At 48.2% G+C, this 27,597-nt stretch overlaps 1 protein-coding gene across 1 annotated transcript in view; it reads left to right on the top strand.

Moving 5' to 3' along the window:
* The first annotated feature begins 1,487 nt into the window (after positions 1–1,487).
* The window catches only part of RELT (RELT TNF receptor), a 36,579-nt gene continuing 10,469 nt past the window's right edge, over positions 1,488–27,597 (top strand). Inside the window, exons 1-5 of the mRNA XM_063127271.1 lie at positions 1,488–1,576; positions 5,376–5,554; positions 10,252–10,337; positions 15,284–15,541; positions 25,196–25,276. Coding sequence (XP_062983341.1) covers positions 1,493–1,576; positions 5,376–5,554; positions 10,252–10,337; positions 15,284–15,541; positions 25,196–25,276 — 688 coding nt within the window. The 5' untranslated portion in view covers positions 1,488–1,492. The remainder of the gene's footprint in view (positions 1,577–5,375; positions 5,555–10,251; positions 10,338–15,283; positions 15,542–25,195; positions 25,277–27,597) is intronic.

The following is a 27,597-nucleotide window of genomic DNA, read 5'->3' as shown; positions in this document are numbered from 1 at the left end:
GCAGAGACGTTCTGGGCTTTCGCTGGCTCTTCAGGCAGCTGCTTTGGGCTTGCGAGAGTTTCTGCCTATTTCTGTCTCACGGCCCACGGATCTTCCTTGGCAGACAGTTTGGGAATGACAGGTCCTGATGGTTCCCTTGAGCAAGACCCAACGGCCGCGTCTTTTTAGTCCGGCACCCAGTGCAGGCGTCTTCTTTGCCCTTCAGCCTTCTTCAGGCCTGGCAGGCTGAGCTTCGCTCTCGCCCTCGTCCCCCAAATAAACTTCTGATGGAGAGCAGGGTATGAAAGCCCAGCTGACAAGGGGGAAATTTCAGGGGAATTGAACATCGCCGTAATGGCAGGGTCTTAACTACACCCTGGACTGCCGCATGTGCGAGAAGGTGGTCATTACACCCAGCTCTGTAATCTTCACTTGGCAGTAAGTCGGGACTTGCCAACGCCGCTTTGGGAACTTGGCCAGGAATCTCTTGGTTGTGTCGACGGGAAGGACGCTCCAGGGGATTAAGCAGAGTCAGGGAAAGCAAAGCTCTCCAGGGCTGCGTCTCGCGTGGCGAGGATGACCCTGAACAGCCTTTTCTGCAGCGTGGCGGTTCGCCGAAGCCAGCCAGGTTCATCCACGGTGTCTTGACGCTGGCTTATTTTCCCCGGCCTTTGTGGGGAAATCACCGTTTGTGGGACAAAGGTTTCCAAAGGCCTCGTGGGGGCAGGGGAAGTCAGTTTAGCTGCCTTAGAGCCATAGAATCGTAGAGTTGGAAGGGGCCTCTAAGGCCATCGAGTCCAACCCCCTGCTCATTGCAGGGATCCACCTTAAAGCAACCGAGACGCATCAAAACACCTGCGCATGTGGTCAGACGGGGAACACTGACTGCATGGAAGGCAGGGGAGAGGGAGTAGGGTCGTGGCAGCAAGCGGCGAAGGCTGGTGTCTCTGCCGTCAAGCGGGTAGTGGATCCGCTCTGGGTTTCAGTCAGCGCTCTAAAGGAGCGATCCAAGGTGACGTCGGAGACACCAGCCTCCCCTGGCACAAGGTCACCCTATCGCCCCTTGTTAGCAGAGGTGTAGCAACACCAGGGATCACGGGGATGCATCGCTGGCACCTTTTTATTAGCAGGGATCCTGGGATCTTCCACTAAATGCCTTTAAATGCCTGGGAGAAGAGAAAAGTCTTGACCTGGCGCCGAAAAGATAATGATGTCGGTGCAAGGCGGGCCTCGTCTGGGAGATTGTTCCACAGTTGGGGGGCCACCACGGAGAAGGCCCTGTCTCTTGCTGCCATCCTCCGAGCTTCCCTCGGAGTAGGCACCCTTTGATGTTGAACGTTGTGTTCAGGTACATTCACGTCAGGAGAGGCGTTCCGTCAGGTATTGTGGTAAGGCTTTATAGGTTAAAACCAGCACTTTGAATTGAGCTATTGTCATCCCTGCCTCTGAACAGCCCCCGTTTTTCTCCCGTCTGTGTTTTTAGGTCTTCTGCTGGCATCAAACACAGGCGCAAATGTGCGGAGGACAAGAATACTGGAGCACTGATGGCCACTGTCTCCCCTGCAAGGGCTGCCCTCCAGGAGAGGAACCCGACAGAGTAAGTGCACAGCGGCGCCTTGTCCCAGATACTTCTTTGCACGAGGCCTGGGTGTAGGGAGGAGAAGGATCGCCTTGCAGACCCTGTCTGGCCACAGGGGCCCATGCATGGGTAACCACAAGGCTGGATTGCTACAATGTGCTCTGTGAGGGGCTTCCCTTGAGATTGGTCCAGAAACTGCAGCTAGTGCAGAATTCGGCGGTTCGGTTGCTGAGTGTGGCAGCCCACTGTGAGCATCTTTATTATTTATTTATTTATTTATTATTTATTACACTTATATACCACCCCCATAGCCAGAGCTCTCTGGGCGGTTTACAGAAATTCTAAAATTGAGATAAAAACAAGTATACAAAATTTAAAATTCTAAAACACAGAACATACACACATGAAGCATTGAAAACCGTTAAAACCTAAACATGTGGGTGATTAAGACATGCTGCCATATGCCCTGGGCAAAGAGGAAAGTCTTATCCTGGCACCAGAAAGAGAGCAGCGATGGTGCCAGGTGAGCCTCGTCAGGGAGATCGTTCCACAGTCTGGGGGCCACCACCGAAAAGGCCCTGTCCCTCGTTGCCACACTCTGAGCCTCTCTCGGAGTAGGCATGTTGAACTACGTTAGATGTTGAACGTAGTGACCGGGTATATTCACGTCGGGAGAGGCGTTCCGTCAGGTATTGTGGTCCCAAGCCGTGTAAGGCTTTATAGGTCAAAACCAGCACCTTGAATTGGGCTCGGAAACATACAGGCAGCCAGTGCAAGCGGACCAGAGCAGGTGTTATATGGTCGAACCTTCTGGTTCCCGAAATCAATCTGGCCGCTGCATTTTGCACGAGCTGCAGCTTCCGAACCGCCACCTGCATGTTCTGAGATAGGGGAGGAGGGTCTTTTCGAGTGTGGCCCCTCATTGCCTTTGGAATTCTCATCCTGTTGAGAATGTATCTGTATACTCAGGCATTTGCTGATTTTAATAGCTTAGTGGTTTTCCTTGCTTTTATTTTATTTTAATTGTTGTTTTAATGGGTTTTGTCCACTGCCCTGTGATTTGAGAATGAGGGGCAGTAGATAATTTATATGGACCCTATATGGCTCGGGTCCAGGTTATTTGAAAGACCATCTTCTCCCTTATGAGCCTGCCCGTGCTTTGAGATCTTCTGGAGAAGCCCTTCTTTCAGTCCCGCCATCCTCACAGGTGCACTTGGTGGGAACACGGGAAGGGCCTTCTCGGTGGCTGCTCCAGGGCTCTGGAACTCTCTTCCCGAGGAAGCTAGGCTGGCTCCCGCCTTGGTGGGCTTTCAGAAGCAGGCTAAAACTTTTTTGTTCCAGCAGGCCTTTGGAGAATAATCTGGCCCTCCATCTATGTTAACGACTTATAATTTTGTTGTGTATTTTAAACGTTTATGGTTTTGTTTCCCACCCCCCAATGTATGTTTTAAACTTTGTAAGGCTGCCTTGAGGCCCAGCATTGGGCAAAAGACGGGATACAAATAAATATAATAATACTACTAATAATAATAATTTATTTTAATAAATAGTAAATAATAAATTAATACATTTTAATAAATAAATACATTCGTGCCAAATCCTGAAACAGAAATTATTATTTGTGAACCACCCAGAGAGCTCCGGCTATTGGGCGGTATAGAAATGCAATAAATAAATAAATAAATATCTTTTTTTAAGAATGTGTTTTTTGGAGCAGAACTCTGCTTCCTGATAGGCTGCTTTCATTTTATTTATTCATGTAGGGTTACATTTCCAGCCCTCCTGGGTGTGAAGCTAAATCTGGAAATCACATTGGTAATGCTGGGTGAAACTTACTGAAACAAGGGCAGGGACGTGGTTTCATTGCCAAGTATTGCTCCTTCCCCACTTCCTCGTGCCTATCCAAATTTCAGAAAGAATTACACAATCCACTGGCAGAAACTATCATCACCAAATCTGGATTACCTCTCGACACAGAATTGTTAACTTATTAACACAGAGCAAATGCCGGGGAGCTTCCGTTCACACCATACATGCATCCACCAATGCAGGCATCCACAGTATAAATGAACTTCCAGGCTCATAGAAGGAGAAAAGGATTTAAATTCAGACTAGCAGCTTTTACAGCGGTGGCCAAAATCGTGGACGCTTTTTGAAATGTTCATGTTTTGCAACTTTGCATGCTTATAGAAAATGTTCCGTTTCACGAAATTCAAATGCTTATATATCAATTGAAAGAGAATTTAATGCTGAATTCAATACCAAAAAAACAAACCAACAGAATGCAAATATCTGCAGTACAAAAATGGTAGTGCTTTCTTTAGTCTAAAAACAAACTTCGGTGTGATTGATTGACGAAGCGGATTGGAATTGCCAAACCTACTGGCCAATCACAGTCCTTGTTCTGGGGACCAATCATATGGCAGTGGCAGCAAAGAAAAGAGTTGATTGGACACCCAGGAAAAGAACAAGGTGTAAGGGATAAGTGGAATAATACTGGGAATGGTTTGGTTTTTAATATGTTAAATTTTATGGCTCCTAGGAACTGAGCGATAAGCGGCCAGCTGCATGGGGGCATACTGGCACATCCAGGAACTGCTTGGGGCAAGGCCGGCCTTGAGAGAAATTAACATCTCTGGCGGAGGTGTGAAAAGATCTTCGTATGGAGAGCCGAAGGGAGGGGGAAGGAGCAGGGAAAAGAAACTATAAAGGCTATTCTAGGGAAGGGGGGTTGGTCTGAGTGGGCTGGCTTCAAGGTTGGGTGATGTATGACTTGTAACTTAGTTTCTTGCTTGCTTCTTCTGGGTTCTTGCATGTTTTTATAGTTTTTAGTATGCTAATCCCATGTAACCTACCACTTATCCTATAATAAAATTGGTTCTAAACCTCCCAATTGGGAGCTGTGTGCGTTTGTTCTGGGGATCTGTGCAAAATCCAGTGGAAAGGCCAGCTTGGCTGGGACGTGCTTCCTTTATACCAGGATGGTTGCATGACGTGAATTCTGGTCTTTCAATCGATATATAAACATTTTCTCTAAGCAGGCAAAGTTGCAAAACATGAAAATTTCAAAAAGTGTCCACAATTTTGGCCACCGCTGCATCTGTTTGGGTGCTGAACGAGCAACTCACCTGTTGTTTCCTAATCACATTTCATCCCATAATGGGCAATTAGATGCAACTGAAAATATTATTAACAGCCACAACAATAACAAGACAAACAAATATAAAAGCGGCTTCTGTTGAGCCACCTTTTCCTGTCTGGTTATGTCAAACTTTCCCTTCGAAATGCCGTCACAACTAGCACTGATTTTCCGTATGTTAAGAGCTTCCAGCAGCTGTGTTTTATGGACTACATTTCCCATGATCCCCAGCCAGTGTGATCTTCTTTAGCTTTTCAAGGGTCAACATGTCATCCGGTGCTGCGTCCGCTTTGCGCCACACGCCGTCCAAATTTCAGATTGGCTTTCCGCCTCTAAAAAAAACAACCTTCAGCCAAAAGTGCCGCTGGAGTCTTCGCAAGGGGACCCTTCTGTGCGTTTTGCTGCTGCCTTGGCGGCCTGCGAGCGCAGAAGGCAGCCTTGAAGAGCTAACCCACTCTCTCAGCAGTTGGAATTCTCGAGAAGATTCCGTGGCATCGCAACGATTCTGCCAATGGCTGGGCGGGTGGGGGATGACTTGAAGGTGACTGATGGCTGCAGCTTATTGCATATGTCAGGCTAAAAGTTTACAGCAGGAAGGCTATCGTTGAAACGGGCCACGTCCCCTGCCCAACATGCAATGGCATCTTACTCTGCTTTTGTTTGATTTCCCCCCCATAGAAATGTGGCTATGGGGAAGGACTGGGGATGAACTGCAAGGCTTGTTCGTCCGGCTCCTTCTCTCCTAGCTTTGGGCCGGAGCTCTGTTCGTCGCACACCCACTGTGAGGGCAAGAAGAGGGTCCGCGCCAGCCCCGGAACAGCTACGGCGGACGCCTTGTGCGGGGACTGCATGCCAGGGTAACGCTGCTGACCAATTACTGCCTGTTCTCTTGCAGGGGAAGCATAACCTGGGCCACACTCTCCAGCTCGGGGTGGGGGTGACGAAGCACCTTCCTGACAAGAGTGCCGTAGCTGCAAAAAAAGCCAATGCTATTTTGGGCAGCATTAATAGAAGTAGAGCTTCCAAATCGCGTGAGGTACTGGTTCCTCTCTATTCGGCCCTGGTTAGGCCTCATCAAGAGTCTTGTGTCCAGTTCTGGGCTCTACGATTCAAGAAGGATGCAGACAAGCTGGAGCGTGTTCAGAGGAGGGCAACCAGGATGATCAGGGGTCTGGAAACAAAGCCCTATGAAGAGAGACTGAAAGAACTGGGCCTGTTTAGCCTGGAGAAGAGAAGATGGAGGGGAGACATGATAGCACTCTTCAAATACTTAAAAGGTTGTCCCGCAGAGGAGGGCCAGGATCTCTTCTCGATCCTCCCAGAGTGCAGGACACGGAATAACGGGCTCAAGTTACAGGAAGTCAGATTCCAGCTGGACATCAGGAAAAACTTCCTGACTGTTAGAGCAGTGCGACGGTGGAATCAGTTATCTAGGGAGGCTGTTGGCTCTCCCACCCTAGAGGCCTTCAAGAGGCAGCTGGACAGCCATCTGTCAGGGATGCTTTAGGGTGGATTCCTGCATTGAGCAGGGGGTTGGACTCGATGGCCTTGTAGGCCCCTTCCAACTCTTGCTATTCTATGATTCTATGATCTTATATCAGGTCTTGATGCTGTCAACAGCACATCCACTTGGCTTTCTCTCACGAGTCACGTCAAATTATTTGCTGTGCCAGCACCCTTCTGCCTTGTGCCCGCCCTTGCCCGTTGTAGCATGCCTTATGGCTAGGGTGGGTGGTTTTTTCAAACTTCTACACTCCAGGAATCGTTTCTGCAGGAATGGCGTTACAGGAAAGATAGCTCGAGGTGTCTCCTGCAGTTTCCTCTGCCAGGGAACACACCTGCGTCTGCCGGGGAGGCTAGGTGTGTTGCAAAGGATTTTGGGGTGGGGCCGGGAGGACAATGTTATAGGGTGAACGCTCAGGTCAAATGGCTCCCATCCAGACTTTGCCATTACCGTACATCAGGGGTGATCTGGACGCCATTTTCCCCCTTCCCCATAGGGCAGCACTATATATATATATATATATATCAGTGGTTTGCCATTGAAATTCAGTCGCAAAGCACTCTGTAGTGCTAATTTTTGTGAACCGCCCAGGGAGCTTCGGCTATTGGGGGGGGGGGGAAGAAATGCAATAAATAAATATAGGGTTAATTTAGCTTGAATGCAAAATTAATGCTCCGTAGTGCTAAAAGGAGTCTCAGTCTCTCTCTCTCTCTCTCTCTGTCTCTCTCTCTCTCAGCTGCCAAATTTGGCAGGGCAGTGAGGGCCACATGTGGCTTGCATGGTGCTGCACATACACACACACACACACACACACACACACACACCTGCCGCCAGGTGAACACAGCATGCACCCAGCACTTTCTCTGTGACTCTGCTGTGCAGAGGAAAACTGATCACGGAGAAAGCTTGGAAAGGGGTTTGATGCTGTTTGTTGAGGAACCTTCTATAACTTTCCAAAGAACCCATTTTGAAAATCACTCCTCTCTTGGAACTGAGCTCAGTTTAAGGGTAGAGGTAGACTTGCCTGCCTTCACCCTTTGCCTGCCTTCCAAATGTATTAGACTACAACTCCCAGCCTCCCCCAGCCTCCTGGAGGGCTCTACGTTGGGGAAGGGTGGCATAGCAGGTTGAGCTGTGGGGGCCTGGGGTGGGAGAGGCTGAACTCTCTGTTTAGCAAGGTCCCATCCAGACGTGGCCATTGCCTTCTGGTCATCCCAGTGGGGGCTGGGGGCTCCGATGTCAGTGGGTCGGTGAAGCCGCTCAGGGTTTCACTCAGAATGAGTCAGAACTCTAAAGGATCTCACCCAGCTGTGAAGCTCACTGTGAATCACATTGGATCGCTCCTTTAGAGTTCTGACTGGTTCTGACAGAAACCCGGAGTGGAATCACCACCCCACCGACATCAGGGCACCAGCCTCCGCTGGAACCTCCATCATAGAATCATAGAATAGTAGATTTGGAAGGGCCTACAAGGCCATCAAGTCCAACCCCCTGCTCAATGCAGGAATCCACCCTACAGCATACTTGACAGATAGTAGACTTGACACATCGGAGGCTCAAGCTGGTGTGTTTTGGTCTCTTCTGAGGTTCTTATGCTGCCCAGCCTGGATACCAAACATTCTCAAGGATTGCAGGACTGCCGGGGTGGAGGGCGGGGAGTAATTACAGAAACTTTCCAAGCTGTCTGACGCTGCAGCATCGCTAAAGCTAAGTCTGGGTGGACTGTGAGGTCCTTTGGATGGAACGAAATCCCCATGTAAAACAGGGATCCCACCCCACGCAGCTGTTTAAAACGAGGATATTTAGTCTTAATTGCCTTTTTAAGAGTAACTTGCTTCCCTTGTGACTTTTTTACAGTACTGATGTGCTCACTATCAGAGAATAGTATTATTATTTATATAGCACCATCATAGTAGCAAGCAGATGTGTATTTTTTGGTGGCTCTGATCCCTGGGCTGGAGGGGGGCGTCCAGTGAAGTTTCAGCCGCAGCGAATGATTGCTAGCGAGGCAGCCCCCATGCAGCAAAGCCGAAAAGCGGCATTCTGAAAATGATGCAACTTCGGTGCACCAGGAAGAGCTGGAAACCCGGCACCCTGGCCGGAAATCAGTGGGGAAGGAAAAAGTGGGAGAATTTCAGTGAGTCACCATCAACTCTTGGCTGAACTCAACCAAGCCTGAATGCTCCAGGCCAGAGGGGAGGAGAGAAACTGGATGTAGCCTGAGTCATATTCAGCTCAGCCTAGGCAGCTGACTCCAGAGCGAGTAAGCCTGACTAATCCAAATCCCCCGTGTTGGTCTTTTTTTCTTTTCTTTTCTACCACCCGTTGATTTTGCCAAGAGTGGCATGGGAAATCATCCCCACTTCTTTAACTGCCAGCCTCTGCGTTCTAAGTGGGACGGTTGAATCCCCTCGGAAATGCAGCCGCCTCTGGTGCGGAGCTTTGCGGTCCTTTAGCAACGTGGGGTTCGACCATTGTCATCAGGTGTTTATGTATAAAAATGGCAGCTGCAGGCAAAGGGTCCTACATTTCGCAGTTTTATCAGGATAACCTAGAAAACATTAAAAGGGGGGGGTTAGGGGCTTCATAGACGCAAAGGCTGTCAATGGTCCTGTTCAGACACTAAGCCATAGAATCATAGAATAGCAGAGTTGGAAGGGGCCTACAAGGCCATCGAGTCCAACCCCCTGCTCAGTGCAGGGATCCACCCTAAAGCAGCCCTGACAGATGGTTGTCCAGCTGCCTCTTGAAGGCCTCTAGTGTGGGAGAGACCACCACCTCACCAGGCAACTGATTCCATTGTCGTACTGCTCTAACAGTCAGGAAATTTTCCTGATGTCCAGCTGGAATCTGGCTTCCTGTAACTTGAGCCCGTTATTCCATTAGGCCGCTAACCCTTTGCAGCAAATGAGTATGTTTAAACCATGGTTATGTAGCCACCATAATTAGGAATGGTTCACCCGACACGCGAAGCCATCATGTTTAGCTCAAAATGCTTAACAACCATGGCTTAGCAGGTCGTCTGAACAGGGTCATTGGCTACTAATCGTAATGGCTGCTATATGCTACATCCTGGATCACAGGCAGCATTCACATGGCTTGCTTCTGTACTTGCATTGGGACATCTGGTTGGCCACTGTCAGAACCAAATGCTGAGTAAAAAATAAGCCAAAGGCAAGGACGGACGAAGGCAAGGAAGGCACCTGGCACTTTAATAAACCTTCTACTACTAATATTATTGCAGAAGATTCCTTGGTTCCACCCTTGCCTTTGGCTTATTTTTTACTCCCCTATGGGGTTTCCTTCTTTTAGAACCAAATGCTGGACTTGATGGGTTTATGCTCTGATCCAGCTCTTCTTATTGAACCATGATCCATCATTCTGGATGCTCCAAATAGAATCATAGAATAGTAGAATTGGAAGGGATCCATAAGGCCATCGAGTCCAACCCCCTGCTAAGTGCAGGAATCCTCCTTAAAGCCTCCCTGACAGGTTGCTGTCCAGCTGCCTCTTGAAGGCCTCTAGTGTGGGAGAACCCACAACCTCCCTGGGTAACTTGTTCCACTGTCATACCGCTCTAATAGTCAGGAGGTTTTTCCTGATATCCTGCCGGAATCTGTCTTCCTTTAACTTGAGCCCGTTATTCCGTGTCCTGCACTCTGGGAGGATCGAGAAGAGATCCTGGCCCTCCTCTGTGTGACAACCTTTGACCCCTCAATCTTCTCTTCTCCAGGCTAAACATGCCCAGTTCTTTTATGTTTGGATAGCATTCTGTTAAACGTGTCTGTGTGTTCATGTGTGTGGCTACTGGTCATACAGCAAAGTTTAAGATTGGAAGGTGTAAAATGGAGCTTGCATGCATATAAATGTCAAAAATGGATGTAAACAGCTTCACTGCAAAGCAGATATAAAATCTGAAAGACCAGAAAGTGTGTGTGTGGGGGGGGCAGATTTAAGAAAACAGGGCGAGACCTGGTCCCAGTGGGACGTGATGGTATCTTTGGGCATTTTGAAGAGTCAGCTGATCGTCTCTTTTTCTGCCCATCGCAGGTATTACAGCCCCGAAGGCGAGACCGACCCGAAAGCCATCTGCCTGCCTTGTCTGCCTGCCGCCAATGGCATGCCAGGATGCCCAGGTGAGAGCAAAAGACAGTTGAGAATAGTTTTATTTCCATTCCGGTTGAATAGCAAGCAACCGTTTGTCATGGCCGGGGGGCCCCTGCGATGCAGCCAACTTTCTGAAGCTAAGCAGGGAACCACCTTTGAGGTCCACCATGGGAGAGAGGCAGGATGGAAATGTACTCAATCCATACATTTCTTCCTGAGATCAAAACAGCTGTATATCTTCTGGACCAGTGGAAGCTGGTGGCTCCGATGTCACGGGGACGGCGGATCCACTCCAGTGTTCAGTCAGAACTCTAAACGAGTTATCCAAGGTGCTTCTTCTAGCCTTCCAGAACCTGGTGCCCTCCAGATGTGTTGGACTACAAATCCTAGCATCCCCCCTAGCCCAACACATCTGGAGGGTACCAGGTTGGGGAAGGTAGGGCTGATCTATTCTGAATCCATTTCTGTTCTTCAACTCCACTCTGTGGCTCACTTTTACGCGACTGTGTTTTATTCTCCAGGTCCATCAAGGCCAGGTGTCGGTCTGCTTATCCTTTTGGATTATTTCAGCCTATCCTGCACACCAGCCTTCCTCAACCTGGGGCGCTCCAGATGTGTTGGACTGCATCTCCCAGAACGCCCCAGCCAGCTCAGCCTTCCTCAACCTGGGGCGCTCCAGATGTGTTGGACTACAACTCCCAGGTTGCCCCAGCCAGCTGGCTGGGTCATTCTGGGAGATGCAGTCCAACACATCTGGAGCGCCCCAGGTTGAGGAAGGCTGCTGTACACAAAGGCTTGGGGTGAATAGCGACGATTCATTTGTAATATTGGTGGGCTACGGAGAGGCCAATCCATTAAGTGGCCAGGTCCTAATAATTGCCCGACCACTGAGAAGGGAGCCTTATCACTGATTAGCTCAGAAGCATGTCGAGGTCGTAGGGGACCGTGGCAGCCATCTGCTTTGCTCTGCTGAGGAATCGTAGAATCATAGAATAGCAGAGTTGGAAGGGGCCTACAAGGCCATCGAGTCCAACCCCCTGCTCAATGCAGGAATCCACCCTAAAGCATCCCTGACAGATGCTTGTCCAACTGCCTCTTGAAGGCCTCTAGTGTGGGAGAGCCCACAACCTCCCTAGGGAACTGGTTCCATTGTCGTACTGCTCTAACAGTCAGGAAGTTTTTCCTGATGTCCAGCTGGAATCTGGCTTCCTTTAACTTGAGCCCGTTATTCCGTGTCCTGCACTCTGGGAGGATCGAGAAGAGATTATAGAATCCTAGAATAGCAGAGTTGGAAGGGGCCTACAAGGCCATCGAGTCCAACCCCCTGCTCAATGCAGGAATCCACCCTAAAGCTTCCCTGACAGACGGCTGTCCAGCTGCCTCTTGAAGGCCTCTAGTGTGGGAGAGCCCACAACCTCCCTAGGGAACTGATTCCATTGTCGTACTGCTCTAACAGTCAGGACGTTTTTCCTGATGTCCAGCCAGAATCTGGCTTCTTGTAACTTGAGCCCGTTATTCCGTGTCCTGCACTCTGGGAGGATCGAGAAGAGATCCTGGCTCTCCTCTGTGTGACAACCTTTCAAGTATTTAAAGAGTGCTCTCATGTCTCCCCTCAATCTCCTCAGCTGAGGCACTCCCAAAGACGTAGCACAGACAACGTTGCTACGTTACCACCTCTCTCCAGCATTTTGACATGGAGAGACTGGTACGTTTAACGGCACAACAGAGTCTATAGCCTCCTTGTCTTTACTCTGTCACAGGGGGCTTGATCTCAACCCCAACACCAAATCCTGCCCATCTGGGATTCCAGTTTAGCCGCCCCCCCCCTTTCTTCTTCAATCTTTTGTTGGTTTTCCAGCTCTTGCACATTTTTTTTTCCTTTCCCCATTCTGAAAGGTCGACAGCTGGTTGGCCCCTGTGTGAACAGAATGCTGGGCTAGGTGGACTCTTGGTCCGATGCAGCCTCAGGGCTCTTCTGATGTTCTGACGTTGAAATGCCTCCCCTGAGTCTTCGCTACTGGCAGAAAGAGCGTTAAACTTTTCCCTTTTTTTTCCTGAGCTGCATTTTTATACTGGCTTTCGCAAAATTCAGAAAACAACCCTAAAAACTACAACAGTGCTTTAAAAAGCCAAATTAAACCAGGAGCCCTTGAAAACTCTTGACAAAGCGCCATTACCAATCATGGCTGTTATATAAAATGATTCCCAATCACTCTCTCTCTCTCTCCCAGTAAGTTTGGGTGCCTTTTAATTGTCTTCCTCTTTATTGACACTTTTAGCAGTTCTTTCAAAAGTCAAAACTTCACTTTCCTCAGCAACCAGGACACTGCAGTGTGATCGATGCCTTCTGATGCACCCAGCTGTGGCTTCTCTAGGGCAAACGATCCCTTGGCCTGGATTTGAATCACCCTCTTGTCACATTTTCCAAGGTTTGGTGCAGGCGTCGAAAACTGGCTTCCACCAGGCCTACCTTCTCCCAACCTAACACCCTCCACGTGGCCATTTGGCCTGGGAATGATGGGACTTGCAGTCCAACATATCTGGAGGGAGACAAGTTGCCTACCTCTGGTTCCTGTCTCTGTCTCTCTCTTTCTCTCTCTCTGTCTGTCTGTCTCTCTCTGTCTCTCTCTGTGTCTCTCTGTCTCTTTCTCTCTGTCTCTCTCTGTTTCTCTGTCTGTCCCTTTCTCTCTCTCTCTCTCTCTGTCTCTGTCTGTCTCTCCCTCTCTGTCTGTCTCTCTCTCTGTGTCTGTCTCTCTCTGTCTCTCTGTCTGTCTCTTTCCCTCTCTCTCTCTCTCTCTCTGTCTGTCTGTCTCTCTGTCTGTCTCTTTCTCTCTCTGTCTCTCTCTGTCTCTCTGTCTGTCTCTCTCTCTCTCTCTCTGTCTGTCTCTCCCTCTCTGTCTGTCTCTCTCTCTGTGTCTGTCTCTCTCTCTCTGTCTGTCTCTCTCTGTCTCTCTGTCTGTCTCTTTCCCTCTCTCTCTCTCTGTCTGTCTGTCTGTCTCTCTGTCTGTCTCTTTCTCTGTGTGTGTGTCTCTCTCTCTTTCTCTGCCTCTCTCTCTGTCTGTCTCTCTCTGTCTCTTTGTCTCTCTGCCTCTTTCTGTCTCTGTCTCTGTGTGTGTGTGTGTGTCTCATTCTTTGATCCTGTTCAGATGACACACTAAGCCACAGTTGGTTAAGCATTTTGAGCTACACATGACGGCTTAGTGTGTCATGTGAACCATTCCTAACCATGATGGCTACATAACCACAGTTTAAACACGCTCACTAACCATTTGCTGCAAAGGGGTTAGCGGCCTAACCATGGCTTAGCGTGTCCTCCAAACAGGCCCTATACCTATCCATAACATGGTGGTGGGTTGAACCTGGTGACCCGTGAAGGCTCATTCCAAACTGGCGTTCTGCCATCTGTCCTATGAAGAAATCGTGATTGGCGTGAATCATGCTCCTTCCCTCTTGCTTGGTGCCAGGTGCAAATCCCGCCCCGGGCTATTCCGTTACCTGTCAGTGTCTGTGCAGTCTTGTGATTTCACAGGTGGGGCCAAGGGACAGCAAATGTATTTCTGAACGAGACGGTGTGGAGGAAGCCCCGGCCCCTGGTGCGTCCCGGTGCCTCCTCAGTACCATCCCATCCAGAGCAGTTCTTCGTTACGAAGCCAAGATGATTCACACATGTAGGGAATCACAGCCCCCCTCCTGTGGATTCACGTTGGAAGCTGAGAAGTAACCAAGAGGAGGATCTATTTGGAAGTGCTAGATCCAGAAAATCTAAACTCTGCTGTCTGATTAAAATTCTGCCCATTCACCACATTTCTAATTGTGATGATTTTTATTCTATCATTTTTATTTTATCAGTATTTTACTATTATTATTATTATTATTATTATTATTATTATTAGTAGTAGTAGTAGTAGTAGTAGTAGTAGTATATTCTGTCATTGTTTTCCATGATTTATTCTATGCCTAAGTATTGGGGGGAATGCCAGTGGAGTGGACAAGGAGTGGGGTGTTGATGGGAGAATAGCAAGGTGGAGCGTGTCCGCAAGAACCGGGCGCCCACGGCCCCAGCGCCTCTTCCACCTTCAGCCCTCTTTTTGGTCAACTTACCCTTCTTTCCCTCAGACATATGCTTCATTCACCCAACATTTCTCCTAAACAACCTTGGGATTGTTTAGCTTAGAAAGAAGGAGGCTGAGGGGAGACCTGATAAAGGTGTACGGAATTATGCCTGGTGTAGAGAATGTGGACAGGGAGACATTTTTCTCCTTCTCCCATAATACTAGAACCCCACAGGGTCATCCCATGAAGCTGATGGGAGGGAGATTCAGGACGGATAAATTGAAGGACTTCTTCACACAACACATGGTGAAATTATGGAACTCACGACCACAAGAGGTAGTGATGGGCACCCATTTGGATGGCTTTAAAAGGGGGGTGATTAATTCCTGGATGAGAAGGCTATCCATGGCTACTACACCTGATGGTTGGGTGCTCCCTCTAATATCCGAGGCAGTGAGCCTGTGTGCACCGCTTGCTGGGGAACATGGGTGGGAGGGTGCTGTTGCACCGTGTCCTGCTTTCATAGAATCATAGAATAGCAGAGTTGGAAGGGGCCTACAAGGCCATCGAGTCCAACCCCCTGCTCAATGCAGGAATCCACCCTAAAGCCTCCCTGACAGATGGTTGAAGGCTCTTGAAGGCTTCTAGTGTGGGAGAGCCCACCACCTCCCTAGGTCACTGGCTCCATTGTTGTACTGCTCTAACAGTCAGGAACTTGTTGGTCCCTGGCCGCCGGCTGTTTGAGCACTGCGTGAACAGAGTGCTGGACTAGATGGACCCTTGGCCTGATCCAGCAGGGCTCTTCTGATGTTTTCTCTCTCTCTCTCTCTCTCTCTGGCTCGTCCAGGGATGTTTGGGCTGTGACAGGCACCTTGTTGCTGGCCCTGAGTCATTCCTGCTCTTCTTAATGCTTTTCTCTCAGGATCCAGGAAGTGGCGGACCCGCTTGGCCCGGAACGCTGAGGCCCTGCAGAGGCGGGACGACAAGACAGCAGGGAACGGCACTCACGACGGGAAGGCGGAGGAGAAGGCCACGCAGTACGCCGTCCTGGCCATCGTGCCGGTCTTCTGCGTGATGGGCCTGTTGGGCATCCTCTTCTGCAACCTGCTGATGAAGAAAGGCTACCACTGCACGGCCCATAAGGACGCGGACGAGGAGGGAGCCAAATCGGAGCGGAACGGTGAGCGAAGGGGCGTCCCAGTGGGTTGGGAGGCCGCCTGGGTGACCTTCAGGGCCTCCCTGGGCTCACTGTACTTTCCCCGCACAGCATTTCACAGACGTCGCAAAGAGTGTATTTTTGGGCGCCACTCACACATGCCCAAAGCAATGATGTGCAGTAGCTGGAAGCAGTTACAGCACTAAAAGCACAATGCCATGCATGTCTGGATGGAAAAGAGCCCTACAACACTCAGCTAGGCCTTTTTTTTTCTGCCCAAACATGCATAAGATTATAGGATGATTTTTCTGTCTAAACATGCATGGGATTGTAGAATTTTTTCCTGTCTAGGATTACGCCTTAACTTGCATTTCACGTAGCGGAAGATAATTACAACTACTTTTATGAAAAGTAGCTCAAACTCTGCAAGTAAACTACTTTTTCTTGTTATCTCAACTCACAGCTTACAATAATAATTACTTCCATTCATTAGCTGTGGGAAACAGAGGGCGCGGACAGGGTTAACCAAGCTGTTCAGATGCTCCCAAACCCACATCTTTTTAGAAATCCCCCTTTTTTTTTTTTTTTGCATTTGGGAAGTGCTGAAGCTCATTGGTAGATCGCAGGAGCCTCAGAGAGCAGCGTGATGGAAAAGGCAGAGCAGACATAGAGATATCAGAAGCTGCCTTATACAAAATCCGACTCTTGGTCCATCTAGCCCAGAGGTTCCCAAACTTTTTCAGGTCACCGCCCCCTTGGTTCCACACACTCATGCCCAGTGCCCCCTACCCTACACTATAAAAATCATTATTCAGAATAGTGGTTTTCAACAACCCACTAAGGAAGATAATAATAAAATTCAAAACAGTAACAATTAATTGAATATTTATTCAAAATCCAATTACATTTTTTTAGTTTATTCAATTAAACATAATTGATGAACTTGATCCAGTGATATCATCTTTTCAAAGTCTGATAGTCATTTAGCAAGTATATTAGATATTACATTCAGTAACTAGGGTAGATTTGATTTGATTTGATTTATTGCATTTATATACCGCCCCATAGCCAAAGCTCTCTGAGCGGTAGAGTACTTCACTATTCTGTAAATTCTTAATGTGATGCCTTGATGAAGTGATACCAGTTTTCCAATGTCTGGTTTAAAGTCACTTAACATGAGTCTTAAATCACCACATTTAGTAATCTGTTTTGCAGCCGGCGTGGCGGGGCACACCAAGCAGGGTATGTCTCTTCATTAGTGTTTTGGTGCTTTTGAAACATTTCAATTCACTGTTAAAAGGACTCTTCTTAAATGGTATTAATACATGTGTGGATTCTTCCCCTAGATGGCTTAGGACCAAACTACCTTCTCCCATAAAAGTGTCCCTGGGTTTTAAGACCTTCTGGAGAGGCGCTTCTCAGAAAAGACCACCTCGAGCGCCCCTCTGCCACTTCCTTGCCTCTTAACGCCCCCCTATGCAATCCCACCGCCCCCAAGGGGGCAGTACCACCCACTTTGGGAACCACTGATCTAGCCCAACATTGTTGACACTGACTGGCAGGAACGGCTGTCCAGGATTTCAGGCAGGAATTTTCCAGCACTCCCTGGAGAAACCGGAAATCGAACCTGGGACCATCTTCTGCCTGCAAAACAGCTGCTCTGCCTCTGAGCCACGGACCTTCCCCCGGGGCAAGAGAGAATCTGGCTTGGCTCAGGACAGTGTCCTTGGTTCACTTCTGGGACATCGTGAATGACAAGCATTGTGAACATCTAGTGCGAAAATCCTGCAAGTTAACTTACAGAATTTGCTCTTTGCGGTGCCTCCCTGGGCTGGGCTGGGCTGGGCTGGGCTGGGCTGACAGCAAGACAGGAGTTTCTTGTGAGCCATCACGTTAAGGCACGTGTTGTGAAGGTGTTTGCGATACCAGAGGAGCAGGGAACCAAGTTTGTCTTTTTTTAAAAAAAGAAAAAGTCATCTGAACACACCTCTTACTCATAGCCTCCTTCCTGCTCTTTGCTGTGAGTTTGTTGGTCCTGATTTGGCTTCTTCTACTCTGGGTGGAGTAAAAACTGCTTACTGTTACAAAGAATAGACAACTACCATTACCATAGGGTGGCCCTATGGAAAGGAGGACAGGGCTCCTGTATCTTTAACAGTTGTACAGAGAAGGGAATTTCAGCAGGTGTCCTTTGTAAGCATGCAGCACCTGGTGTAATTCCCTCTTCCTCACGACAGTGAAAGCTGCGAGAGCCCTGCCCTGAGTGACCAGATACAAAAGAGGTCAGGTCTCCTGCAGCTTTCACTGTTGTGATGAAGAGGGAATTTCACCATGTTCTGCATACATTCAAAGGACACATGCTAAAATTCCCTTTTCAATACAACCATTAAAGATGCAGGAGCCCTGTCCTTTTCATAGGGTCACCCTAGTTAAATTTAGTTTGTTCTGAAATTAAGGTTAACCCTTTTATTGTTTCATAGTGACTATAGAGCAGTAAACTGTTCAAATTTAGCTTCAGGACAAGCTAAATTGGACCCTTTTAGCACTCTGTAGCAATACAAGTGCCATTTTTTTCATTTGTAAAAAATGTGCAGCATGCCACGGGTGGCCTGCGTATTTCACACCCCTTCCCTCGACTGTCAGCTCTCTCTTTCCCCATGATGCTAATTTCTCTTTTCTCTCTCTCCCCCTCTGCCTGAAATCTGATCCTTTCCCCCCCTTTTTTTCTTTTGTATTTGCTCAGCCTGGTTTCCAGTTCTGCCAAGCTGCTCGCAAAAAAGGCAAGACGTCCAGGCGCCCGTCTTGCTAGATCGGAACTAGGCACTTTGTAAACCTCTTCCCTGTCAGGCTGACCCAGCTGAACGATGCCTAACATTCTGGTTCAAAAACAGACCTCTTTGCAAGACCTTGGCTGCTTTTGCCCATTAGTTAAGGTCAGCTTTGCTAAACCACAGCTGATAAAAGTGCTCGGCTGTCCGGTTTTGTTGGCAGACCTTGCCACACCTGAGTCCCTTTACGAGTGTGCATGCACCTCGCCACCCCCAATAAGAGCCACTGGGGGTTGGCTGTGGATGCTGGGAGTTGCAGTCCAAGACAACTGGAGGGCACAAGGTTTCCTCAGGATATGCTGGACTGCGGGGTTCCCAGCTGCTTAGAGTGAAAGGCTAACGCAGTCAAAAGCCCTTGGCCTGGGAGATGAACTCAGCTCTAACGGCCTCCCAGATTTCGGATGTCTTCCTATCCCTCATCTAAAAAGCAAGGGTGGTTGACCGGGGCTGCTCAGGTGATGTAAGCAGTGCGCCCACATGAAGTGGAATAGCAGGCAAAGCTGCACGGAACGCCTCCACCTGCAAGGACCCCCTTCTTTGAGAAACCATTCCGCCGCCCACGCGGCCTGCAAAGCTGAGGAGCGCCAGAGGATCATAGAATCATAGAATCATAGAATAGCAGAGTTGGAAGGGGCCTACAAGGCCATCGAGTCCAACCCCCTGCTCAATGCAGAAATCCACCCTAAAGCATCCCTGACAGATGGTTGTCCAGCTGCATCTTGAAGGCCTCTAGTGTGGGAGAGCCCACAACCTCCCCAAGTAACTGGTTCCATTGGTTCCATTGTCGTACTGCTCTAACAGTCAGGAAGTTTTTCCTGATGTCCAGCTGGTATCGGGCTTCCTTTCACTTGAGCCCGTTATTCCGTGTCCTGCACTCTGGGAGGATCGAGAAGAGATCCTGGCCCTCCTCTGTGTGACAACTTTTCAAGTATTTGAAGAGTGCTATCATGTCTCCCCTCAATCTTCTCTTCTCCAGGCTAAACATGCCCAGTTCTTTCAGTCTCTCCTCATAGGGCTTTGTTTCCAGACCCCTGATCATCCTGGTTGCCCTCCTCTGAACACGCTCCAGCTTGTCTGCAACCTTCTTGAATTGTGTAGCCCAGAACTGGGCGCAATACTCTAGATGAGGCCTGAACAGGGCCGAATAGAGAGGAACCAGTACCTCACATGATTTGGAAGCTATACTTCTATTAATGCAGCCCAAAATAGCATTTGCCTTTCTTGCAGCCGTATCGCACTGTTGGCTCATATTCAGCTTGCGATCTACAACAATCCCAAGATCCTTCTCGTTTGTAGTATTGCTGAGCCAAGTATCCCCCATCTTGTAACTGTGCATTTGAACTCCTCTTATGTTCTGATGTTCTTACCCAGCTTTTAACAGCAAGGGAACCCTGTTGCCTCCGAAGTAACCCGGGGCAGGTAGTAACAGTTGCCCAAAGAGAGGTGGTTGGGGGCCTGCTGGGTTTCAGTTGTCTTTCCCCACCCAGAGCCCTCCAGATGTGTTCGACTGCAGCTGGGCTGTCTGGGCTACAGCCAGTGGGGTTGTGGCCTACTCTCATGGGTGCCCAGTTGGGCCTGGATGGTCTCTGGGCCTGCCCAGCTTCCTGTCTGCCTGCCTTTCGTCTTCCTCTTTCCCTCGCCATCGTTCGCCAACCATGATTTTGTGACCATTAGAGCCCTGCAAATTCTGAAAAGCCAAAGTGAGGATCCTGTTACCGTGGCTACCTTGATGCCTGAGAAGGAAAGAGGACCGCTGTAAGGAAGTAGTGATGGGCTGCTAAAAACCAGAATGAAGCAGAACAAGCCTGTAAAAACCGAGCGATAAAGCAGACCTCTAACAAGAGCAAGCGCTTTGCAAGGGGCGGCATGACGTCTGGGTGTTGCGGGCTCACAACCCGTTGAAATAGGAGGGTCTTCAGTTCTGATGAAAGAGACACAAGGAAGGGAGCCTGAGGAGGGCAACCAGGATGACCAGGGGTCTGGAAACAAAGCCCTATGAAGAGAGACTGGAAGAACTGGGCCTGTTTAGCCTGGAGAAGAGAAGATCGAGGGGAGACATGAGAGCACTCTTCAAATACTTCAAAGGTTGTCACACAGAGGAGGGCCAGGATCTCTTCCCAATCCTCCCAGAGTGCAGGACATGGAATAACGGGCTCAAGTTAAAGGAAGCCAGATTCCAGCTGGACATCAAACCATCTCTGCCACGCTAAGAGCGCTGCGTCTGTCTGCAGGCTACACCAGGACACCTCTACTCACCTAAGTGCCAGATTCCGGCTGGACATCAGGAAAAACTTCCTGACTGTTAGAGCAGTACGACAATGGAATCAGTTGCCTGGTGAGGTTGTGGGCTCTCCCACACTAGAGGCCTTCAAGAGGCAGCTGGACAACCATCTGTCAGGGATGCTTTAAGGTGGATTCCTGCATCGAGCAGGGGGTTGGACTCGATGGCCTTGTAGGCCCCTTCCAACTCAGCTATTCTGTGATTCTATGAACTTCAGCTGGGAGAGGGTTCCAGAGTTGTGGCACCACCACAGAAAAGGCCTTGATCCAGTCTGTCTCTCTCTCTCTCTCTCTTTCTCTCTCAGCTTCCGTCCAACCTCACAGGGCAGTTGTTAGGGAGGAGAGAATGGGTGCTCCATGTGCTGAGCTCAGGGCAGGGAGGACAGGGCCCCCACACAGCCCATCTCTCGCACAAGGCAGCCCCACGAAGGAAGTCACAGGCACTTGCTTTGCGCCTGGTTCCTTCGCCTGCGGCAATCCTATCAAAGAAGAATTTACACAAAGAGAGAGTTCTCACCTCTGCCGGGAGAGAAGGCGGCGCCTTGCGTTTTCCCCCACGCAGGAGCCGTTTGCACGTTGTCCTGCACAATGTTGGACTAGACAGCCCGTCGGCATGATCCAGCAGGGCTCTTCTAACATTCTCGTGTTTGTTTCATGCCCAGAACCCTAGGAAGAGGCACAAGTCCCTCTTCTCAAAAAAAGAAAAAGAACAAATGATATTTCGGGCCACTGGCTTCTCTCCAGCGTGCTTTAGTCAGCCACAGTGGTGTAACTCAAGACACCGCGTCCCCTTGCAGCATCAGGGCCACCAGCCTTGCTGAGCGTAATGAACCTGTGCACTTTGTATACAACGGCGCCACCTCCTGGCTCCCAGATGCAACGATAATAGAATCATGGAATCATAGAATAGCAGAGTTGGAAGGGGCCTACAAGGCCATCGAGTCGAACCCCCCGCCCAATGCAGGAATCCACCTTAAAGCATCCCTGACAGATGGTTGTCCAGCTGCCTCTTGAAGGCCTCTAGTGTGGGAGAGCCCACAACCTCCCTAGGTCACTGGTTCCATTGTCGTACCGCTCTAACAGTCAGGAAGTTTTTCCAGATGTCCAGCCGGAATCTGGCACTTAGGTGAGTAGAGGTGTCCTGGTGTAGCCTGCAGACAGACGCAGCGCTCTTAGCGTGGCAGAGATGGTTTGAATCCACCCATTCAGGGCTCCGATAAAAATCCCAGAGTGCAGGACATGGACTAATGGGCTCAAGTTACAGGAAGCCAAGTTCCAGCTGGACATCAGGAAAAACGTCCTGACTGTTAGAGCAGTATGACAATGGAACCAGTTACCTAGGGAGGTGGTGGGCTCTCCCACACTAGAGGCCTTCAAGAGGCAGCTGGACAACCCTCTGCCAGGGATGCTTTAGGGTGGATTCCTGCATTGAGCAGGGGGTTGGACTCGATGGCCTTGTAGGCCCCTTCCAACTCTACTAGTCTATGATTCTATGAAAAATGCAGCGGAATGCATTCAGATCATTTACACCATGGATGAATAATTATTTTTTGCCATCTGAACATTGGTCTGTCCAGCCCAGTACTGTCTACAGCAGTGGTAGGCAACCTGGTGCGCCCCAAATGTTTTGACTACAACTCCCATAAACCATGGTCATGTGCCATGCTGGCTGAGGCTTATGGCAGTTGTAGTCCAAAACATCTGGAGGGTACCAGGTTGGGTGGAAGCTTCAAAATCTACCTTGGGGCGATACACATGGCTTCATCATTGGCTGCTTTTCTTATGACGCTTATCTTTTCCAACAGGAAGATTCCTGCCACCGAGTAGACTTCTTCCCACACGCCTTCTACCATAGTGGCTCTCTTTCTAATTTTCATGCGCTTGTTCTTTCATTGGCTGTCTTCTGAATGTGCTGGGTTTGCAGCTCACAGACTGCTTGGGTTGTTGCCAGTAGAGAAGCAGGCGAACAAAATTCTCCCTAAAAAGAATGAGCAAACCAGACGAAGCGAAAGTATCTTGAGTTGTTTTGGGTTTTTTTGGAGGCAGTCTTAAGATGTGTGCGAATTTCGTTTGTGCTCGCAAAACAGGCGAGCGTGCCCTGGTCAAAGCTCTGAACGTGAGTGTGATCGCGCACGTGCAAATTGCAGAACATGTGCTTGCGCTCCGAAGTGCCATTTCAATTCACCCGAATTTCCTAATTCGCACAAATTTGCTCAGTAGACTGAATCAGCTCCGCTTTCTAGGGGGGAAATTTGCACAAACCTGCGCTGATTTGCACAGATCTCCTGTGCAAGGGCTGCTTGATTTGCACAAGTTTCCCGTTTGCGAAAAATGAGCAATGGTCCCAAATGCAAAGGGGAATGTGTCACCAGCCCAGCGGCGAAGCGATGTGCGTAAACCTGGGAGCACCTGTGCCATGTGCGTGATTCTTGACAGCCCCTTGTTTTGGGGACTGCTGTGTTTCTCCATCCCACGTTAAGGTGCCTTCCCCTGGAAAACATTGGCCTACAGGTAGCACATGCTCTTGCTGCATACCATGTGCATCCTCTTCTACTTTTTTTTTTTTAACTCTAAAGACACTAAACTGTTTTAAATCCCAGCACCTCCACTCAACTGGATTGTACACTGAGCTGGTTACAGGGTAGGATATTAAGGGTTTGGATCCAGGACCTGCCTTCCGCTGGCAGAAAGGCTCCGCTTACAGAAGGCTCAGCTTATGGCCGATTTTGGGGGGTCCCCCTTTCTCCCAGACTGAGGCCCCGTTCAGAAGACACCTTAAACCATGGCTTTAACCATGGTGCTTAAGCTAGAAAGCCAGGCTGTGTTCAGAAGACACCTTAAACCATGGCTTTAACCGTGGTGGTTAAGCTAGAAAGATAGAAAGTTAGGAAGATAGAAAGTTAGAAAGTTAGGCTGTGTTCAGAAGACACCCTAAACCATGACTTTAATCGTGGTGGTTAACCTAGAAAGTTAGGCTGTGTTCAGAAGACACCTTAAACCATGGCTTTAACCATGGTGGTTAAGCTAGAAAGCCAGGTTGTGTTCAGAAGACACCTTAAACCATGGCTTTAACCATGGTGGTTAAGCTAGAAAGCCAGGCTGTGTTCAGAAGACACCTTAAACCATGGCTTTAACCATGGTGGTTAAGCTAGAAAGCCAGGCTGTGTTCAGAAGACACTTTAAACCATGGCTTTAACCATGGTGGTTAAGATAGAAAGTTAGGCTGTGTTCAGAAGACACTTTAAACCATGGCTTTAACCATGGTGGTTAAGCTAGAAAGCCAGGCTGTGTTCAGAAGACACTTTAAACCATGGCTTTAACCATGGTGGTTAAGCTAGAAAGCCAGGCTGTGTTCAGAAGACACTTTAAACCATGGCTTTAACCATGGTGGTTAAGATAGAAAGTTAGGCTGTGTTCAGAAGACACTTTAAACCATGGCTTTAACCATGGTGGTTAAGCTAGAAAGCCAGGCTGTGTTCAGAAGACACCTTAAACCATGGCTTTAACCATGGTGGTTAAGCTAGAAAGCCAGGCTGTGTTCAGAAGACACCTTAAACCATGGCTTTAACCATGGTGGTTAAGCTAGAAAGCCAGGCTGTGTTCAGAAGACACCTTAAACCATGGCTTTAACCATGGTGGTTAAGCTAGAAAGCCAGGCTGTGTTCAGAAGACACTTTAAACCATGGCTTTAACCATGGTGGTTAAGATAGAAAGTTAGGCTGTGTTCAGAAGACACTTTAAACCATGGCTTTAACCATGGTGGTTAAGCTAGAAAGCCAGGCTGTGTTCAGAAGACACCTTAAACCATGGCTTTAACCATGGTGGTTAAGCTAGAAAGCCAGGCTGTGTTCAGAAGACACCTTAAAACATGGCTTTAACCATGGTGGTTAAGCTAGAAAGCCAGGCTGTGTTCAGAAGACACTTTAAACCATGGCTTTAACCATGGTGGTTAAGATAGAAAGTTAGGCTGTGTTCAGAAGACACTTTAAACCATGGCTTTAACCATGGTGGTTAAGGTAGAAAGTTAGGCTGTGTTCAGAAGACACCTTAAGCCATGACTTTAACTGTGGTGGTTAAGCTAGAAAGTCAGGCCATGTTCAGAAGACACCTTAAAGCATGGCTTTAACCATGGTGAATAAGGCTTTTTGCCTTCTTCCCGACCAACCTGCCCAGTCACTAAGGTCATGCTCCTGGTGGTTCCACATAGACCCCTCCTCTGATTGGAGCCCACCAGGGGAAGAGCCTTCAGCGTGGTGGCCCCCCTCCTGTGGAACTCCCTGCCTCTGGAGGTCAGGCAGGCGCCAACTTTGTATTCCTTTCGGCGCCTCCTGAAAACGTCATTGTTCCAGGAAGCCTTTCCTTAATGACCAGCCACGGTTCGCTGTACATTTTGCTTCTTTTAAATTCTATTTTGAAGTGTTTTATTCTGTTTTTATTTTATCTTGTACACCGCTCTGAAATTTTGAATAGGGAGCGGTATATAAATATTGTAAATAAATAAATAAACTCTACCACTGAGTCCAGAAAAAACATCCGTGTTGTATTTCAACCTGCGCCCCTCTCTTCTTAGGGAATGCTTCCGCATACAGAATAGAAGACGCCAATGAAGACACCATTGGAGTCCTTGTGCGTCTGATCACAGAGAAAAAGGGTAAGTCCCGCAAAGTTCAGCATTTAAGTCCTTTTGATTTCAAAGGGATACTTTAAATCTCCACACCTCCCAGTGCCCGAAAGGGCATAACGTTGGGTGGATTATGTCTATTATTTTAATTTCTGTAGCGCTTTTCCCAGGAATTAAAAAAAAAGGTTTGCCCTTTGCCACAGACGTGTAAGTATAAACCAGCATGTAGGCGTTCACAGAACTGGAATGCCCTGTAGTTGCTTTTAAAACGTAATGAAACGACCTGAAATGCACTAAAATAAAATAAATGAAACTAGAAGATAGAGCTTTCTACTGACACAGATGCTTACTTTGTAAAATATCTATGGGGTTAATCCCATTGATGGCGTGAGTCCTGTGGAACTAGGATTTCATGTTTCATCCTTCTGGGCTGGAGGGGTCACAGTTCAATAGTAGAATAAGGTAGGGTGACCATATGAAAAGGAGGACAGGGCTCCTGTATCTTCACGCCCGACGTGAATATACCCGGTCACTACATTCAACATCTAAGGTCCTCCTCCGGGTGCCTACTCCGAAAGAGGCTCAGAGTGTGGCAACGAGGGACAGGGCCTTTTCGATGGTGGCCCCCAGACTGTGGAACGATCTCCCTGACGAGGCTCGCCTGGCGCCAACACTGCTATCTTTCCGGTTAAGTCCGGTTAAGACTTTCCTCTTTGCCCAGGCATATGGCGGCACATCTTAATCACCCACATGTTTAGTTTTTAATCGGTTTTTAATGCTTTATGTGTGTATGTTCTGTGTTTTAGAGTTTTAAATTTTGTATACTTGTTTTTATCTCAATTTTAGAATTTCTGTAAACCGCCCAGAGAGCCCTGGCTATGGGAGCGGTATATAAGTGTAATAAATAAATAAATAAATAAATAAATAAATATTAACAGTTGCATAGAAAAGGGAATTTCAGCAGGAGTCATTTGTATATATGGAGAACCTGGTGAAAGTCTTTCTTCATCACACCAGTTAAAGCTGCAGGAGCTATACTAGAGTGACCAGATTTAAAAGAGGGCAGGGCACCTGCAGCTTTAACTGTTGTGATGAAGAGGAAATTTCCCCATGTTCCCCATATATACAAATTACACCTGCTAAGATTTCCTTTTCAATACAACTGTTAAAGATACAGGAGCCCTGTCCTCCTTTTCATATGGTCACTCTAAATAAGGGCACAATCTTATTTTTTATTTATACCTTTGTATCCTGCCCTATATCTCAAGCATAGCTGGCTTGTGATATGCATAGGATATCACATGCATAGGATTGCACCCTAAATGCTTTATCTGAGTAAGGGGCTAGTTTCAATCCCAAGCCTCTCCAGTTAAACGGGCCCGTCCAACCCTTTGGGGGGGGGGCTTTAAGGAGCACACTTAGATATTTGAAATAGTGTTGTGGACACCTTCACAAAATGGCTGCCTTGGACGGGGGTCACACAAAGGCTGTCAATAAACTACTGCGGCAAAAATACCCATTTCACAGAAAGGCATAGCGCTGAGGCTAAAATAAAAACATTTCTTTGAACCCTCAGTCTTCTTCTGTTCCCACAAAACACTCATTTCACAGAAGGCAAATTCACAAGCAAATTTCTCCCAAATCACCTCTAAATACATTTTTCCAAAGAATTAATTGCCCCCAAATTATTTCTCTAAAATAGGAAAATCACCCCCAAATTGCTTTCCCCCAGCCATACCAAAAATATACACATGCAGCAGAGGTGGGTGGCTCCAATGTCAGTGAGATGGTGAATCCACTCCGTGTTTTAGCCAGTACCAGTCAGAACTCTAAAGGAGCTTCACTGTCCAAGCTGCTCCTTTAGTTCTGACTGGTACTGACTAAAACCCGGAGCAGATTCACTGTCCCACTGATATCAGAGCCACCAGCCTCCACTGTACACACACAAACACACACACATTACACACACCACACAGAAATGCACATACACACAGTCAGGGAAGTGCCTGGCCCTTGAGGCGAAACCAATTCAGACAGCTGTTTTAACTTGTTTCGGCATGATAGAATCCACTTTTTTGTTAATTAATTTTACTTGAAACATAGAAAAACACAGACTTAAAGTAATAGCATTTAACCTAATATTAATCCAGAGTCAGATATGTAATTACAATTAATCAGAATTCAATTCAATTCAAGGCCAAAGAAAGCTGAAATATCCAATCGTTTCATTATCGCCTTACAATCTGCATAAACACATCAGTGGTGATTAAATCAAAGTCTCATCTGCTCAATCCAATTAGTCTAATATTTTTGCTCCAATAGCAAAACTGTTTATCAAGCCTATTCATCAT

This window comes from Elgaria multicarinata, chromosome 5 (assembly GCF_023053635.1).
Source record: "Elgaria multicarinata webbii isolate HBS135686 ecotype San Diego chromosome 5, rElgMul1.1.pri, whole genome shotgun sequence".
Taxonomy (NCBI): Eukaryota; Metazoa; Chordata; class Lepidosauria; order Squamata; family Anguidae; genus Elgaria; species Elgaria multicarinata.
Note: the sequence above shows the minus strand (reverse complement) of the source record. Positions and strands in the feature narration are given on the sequence as shown.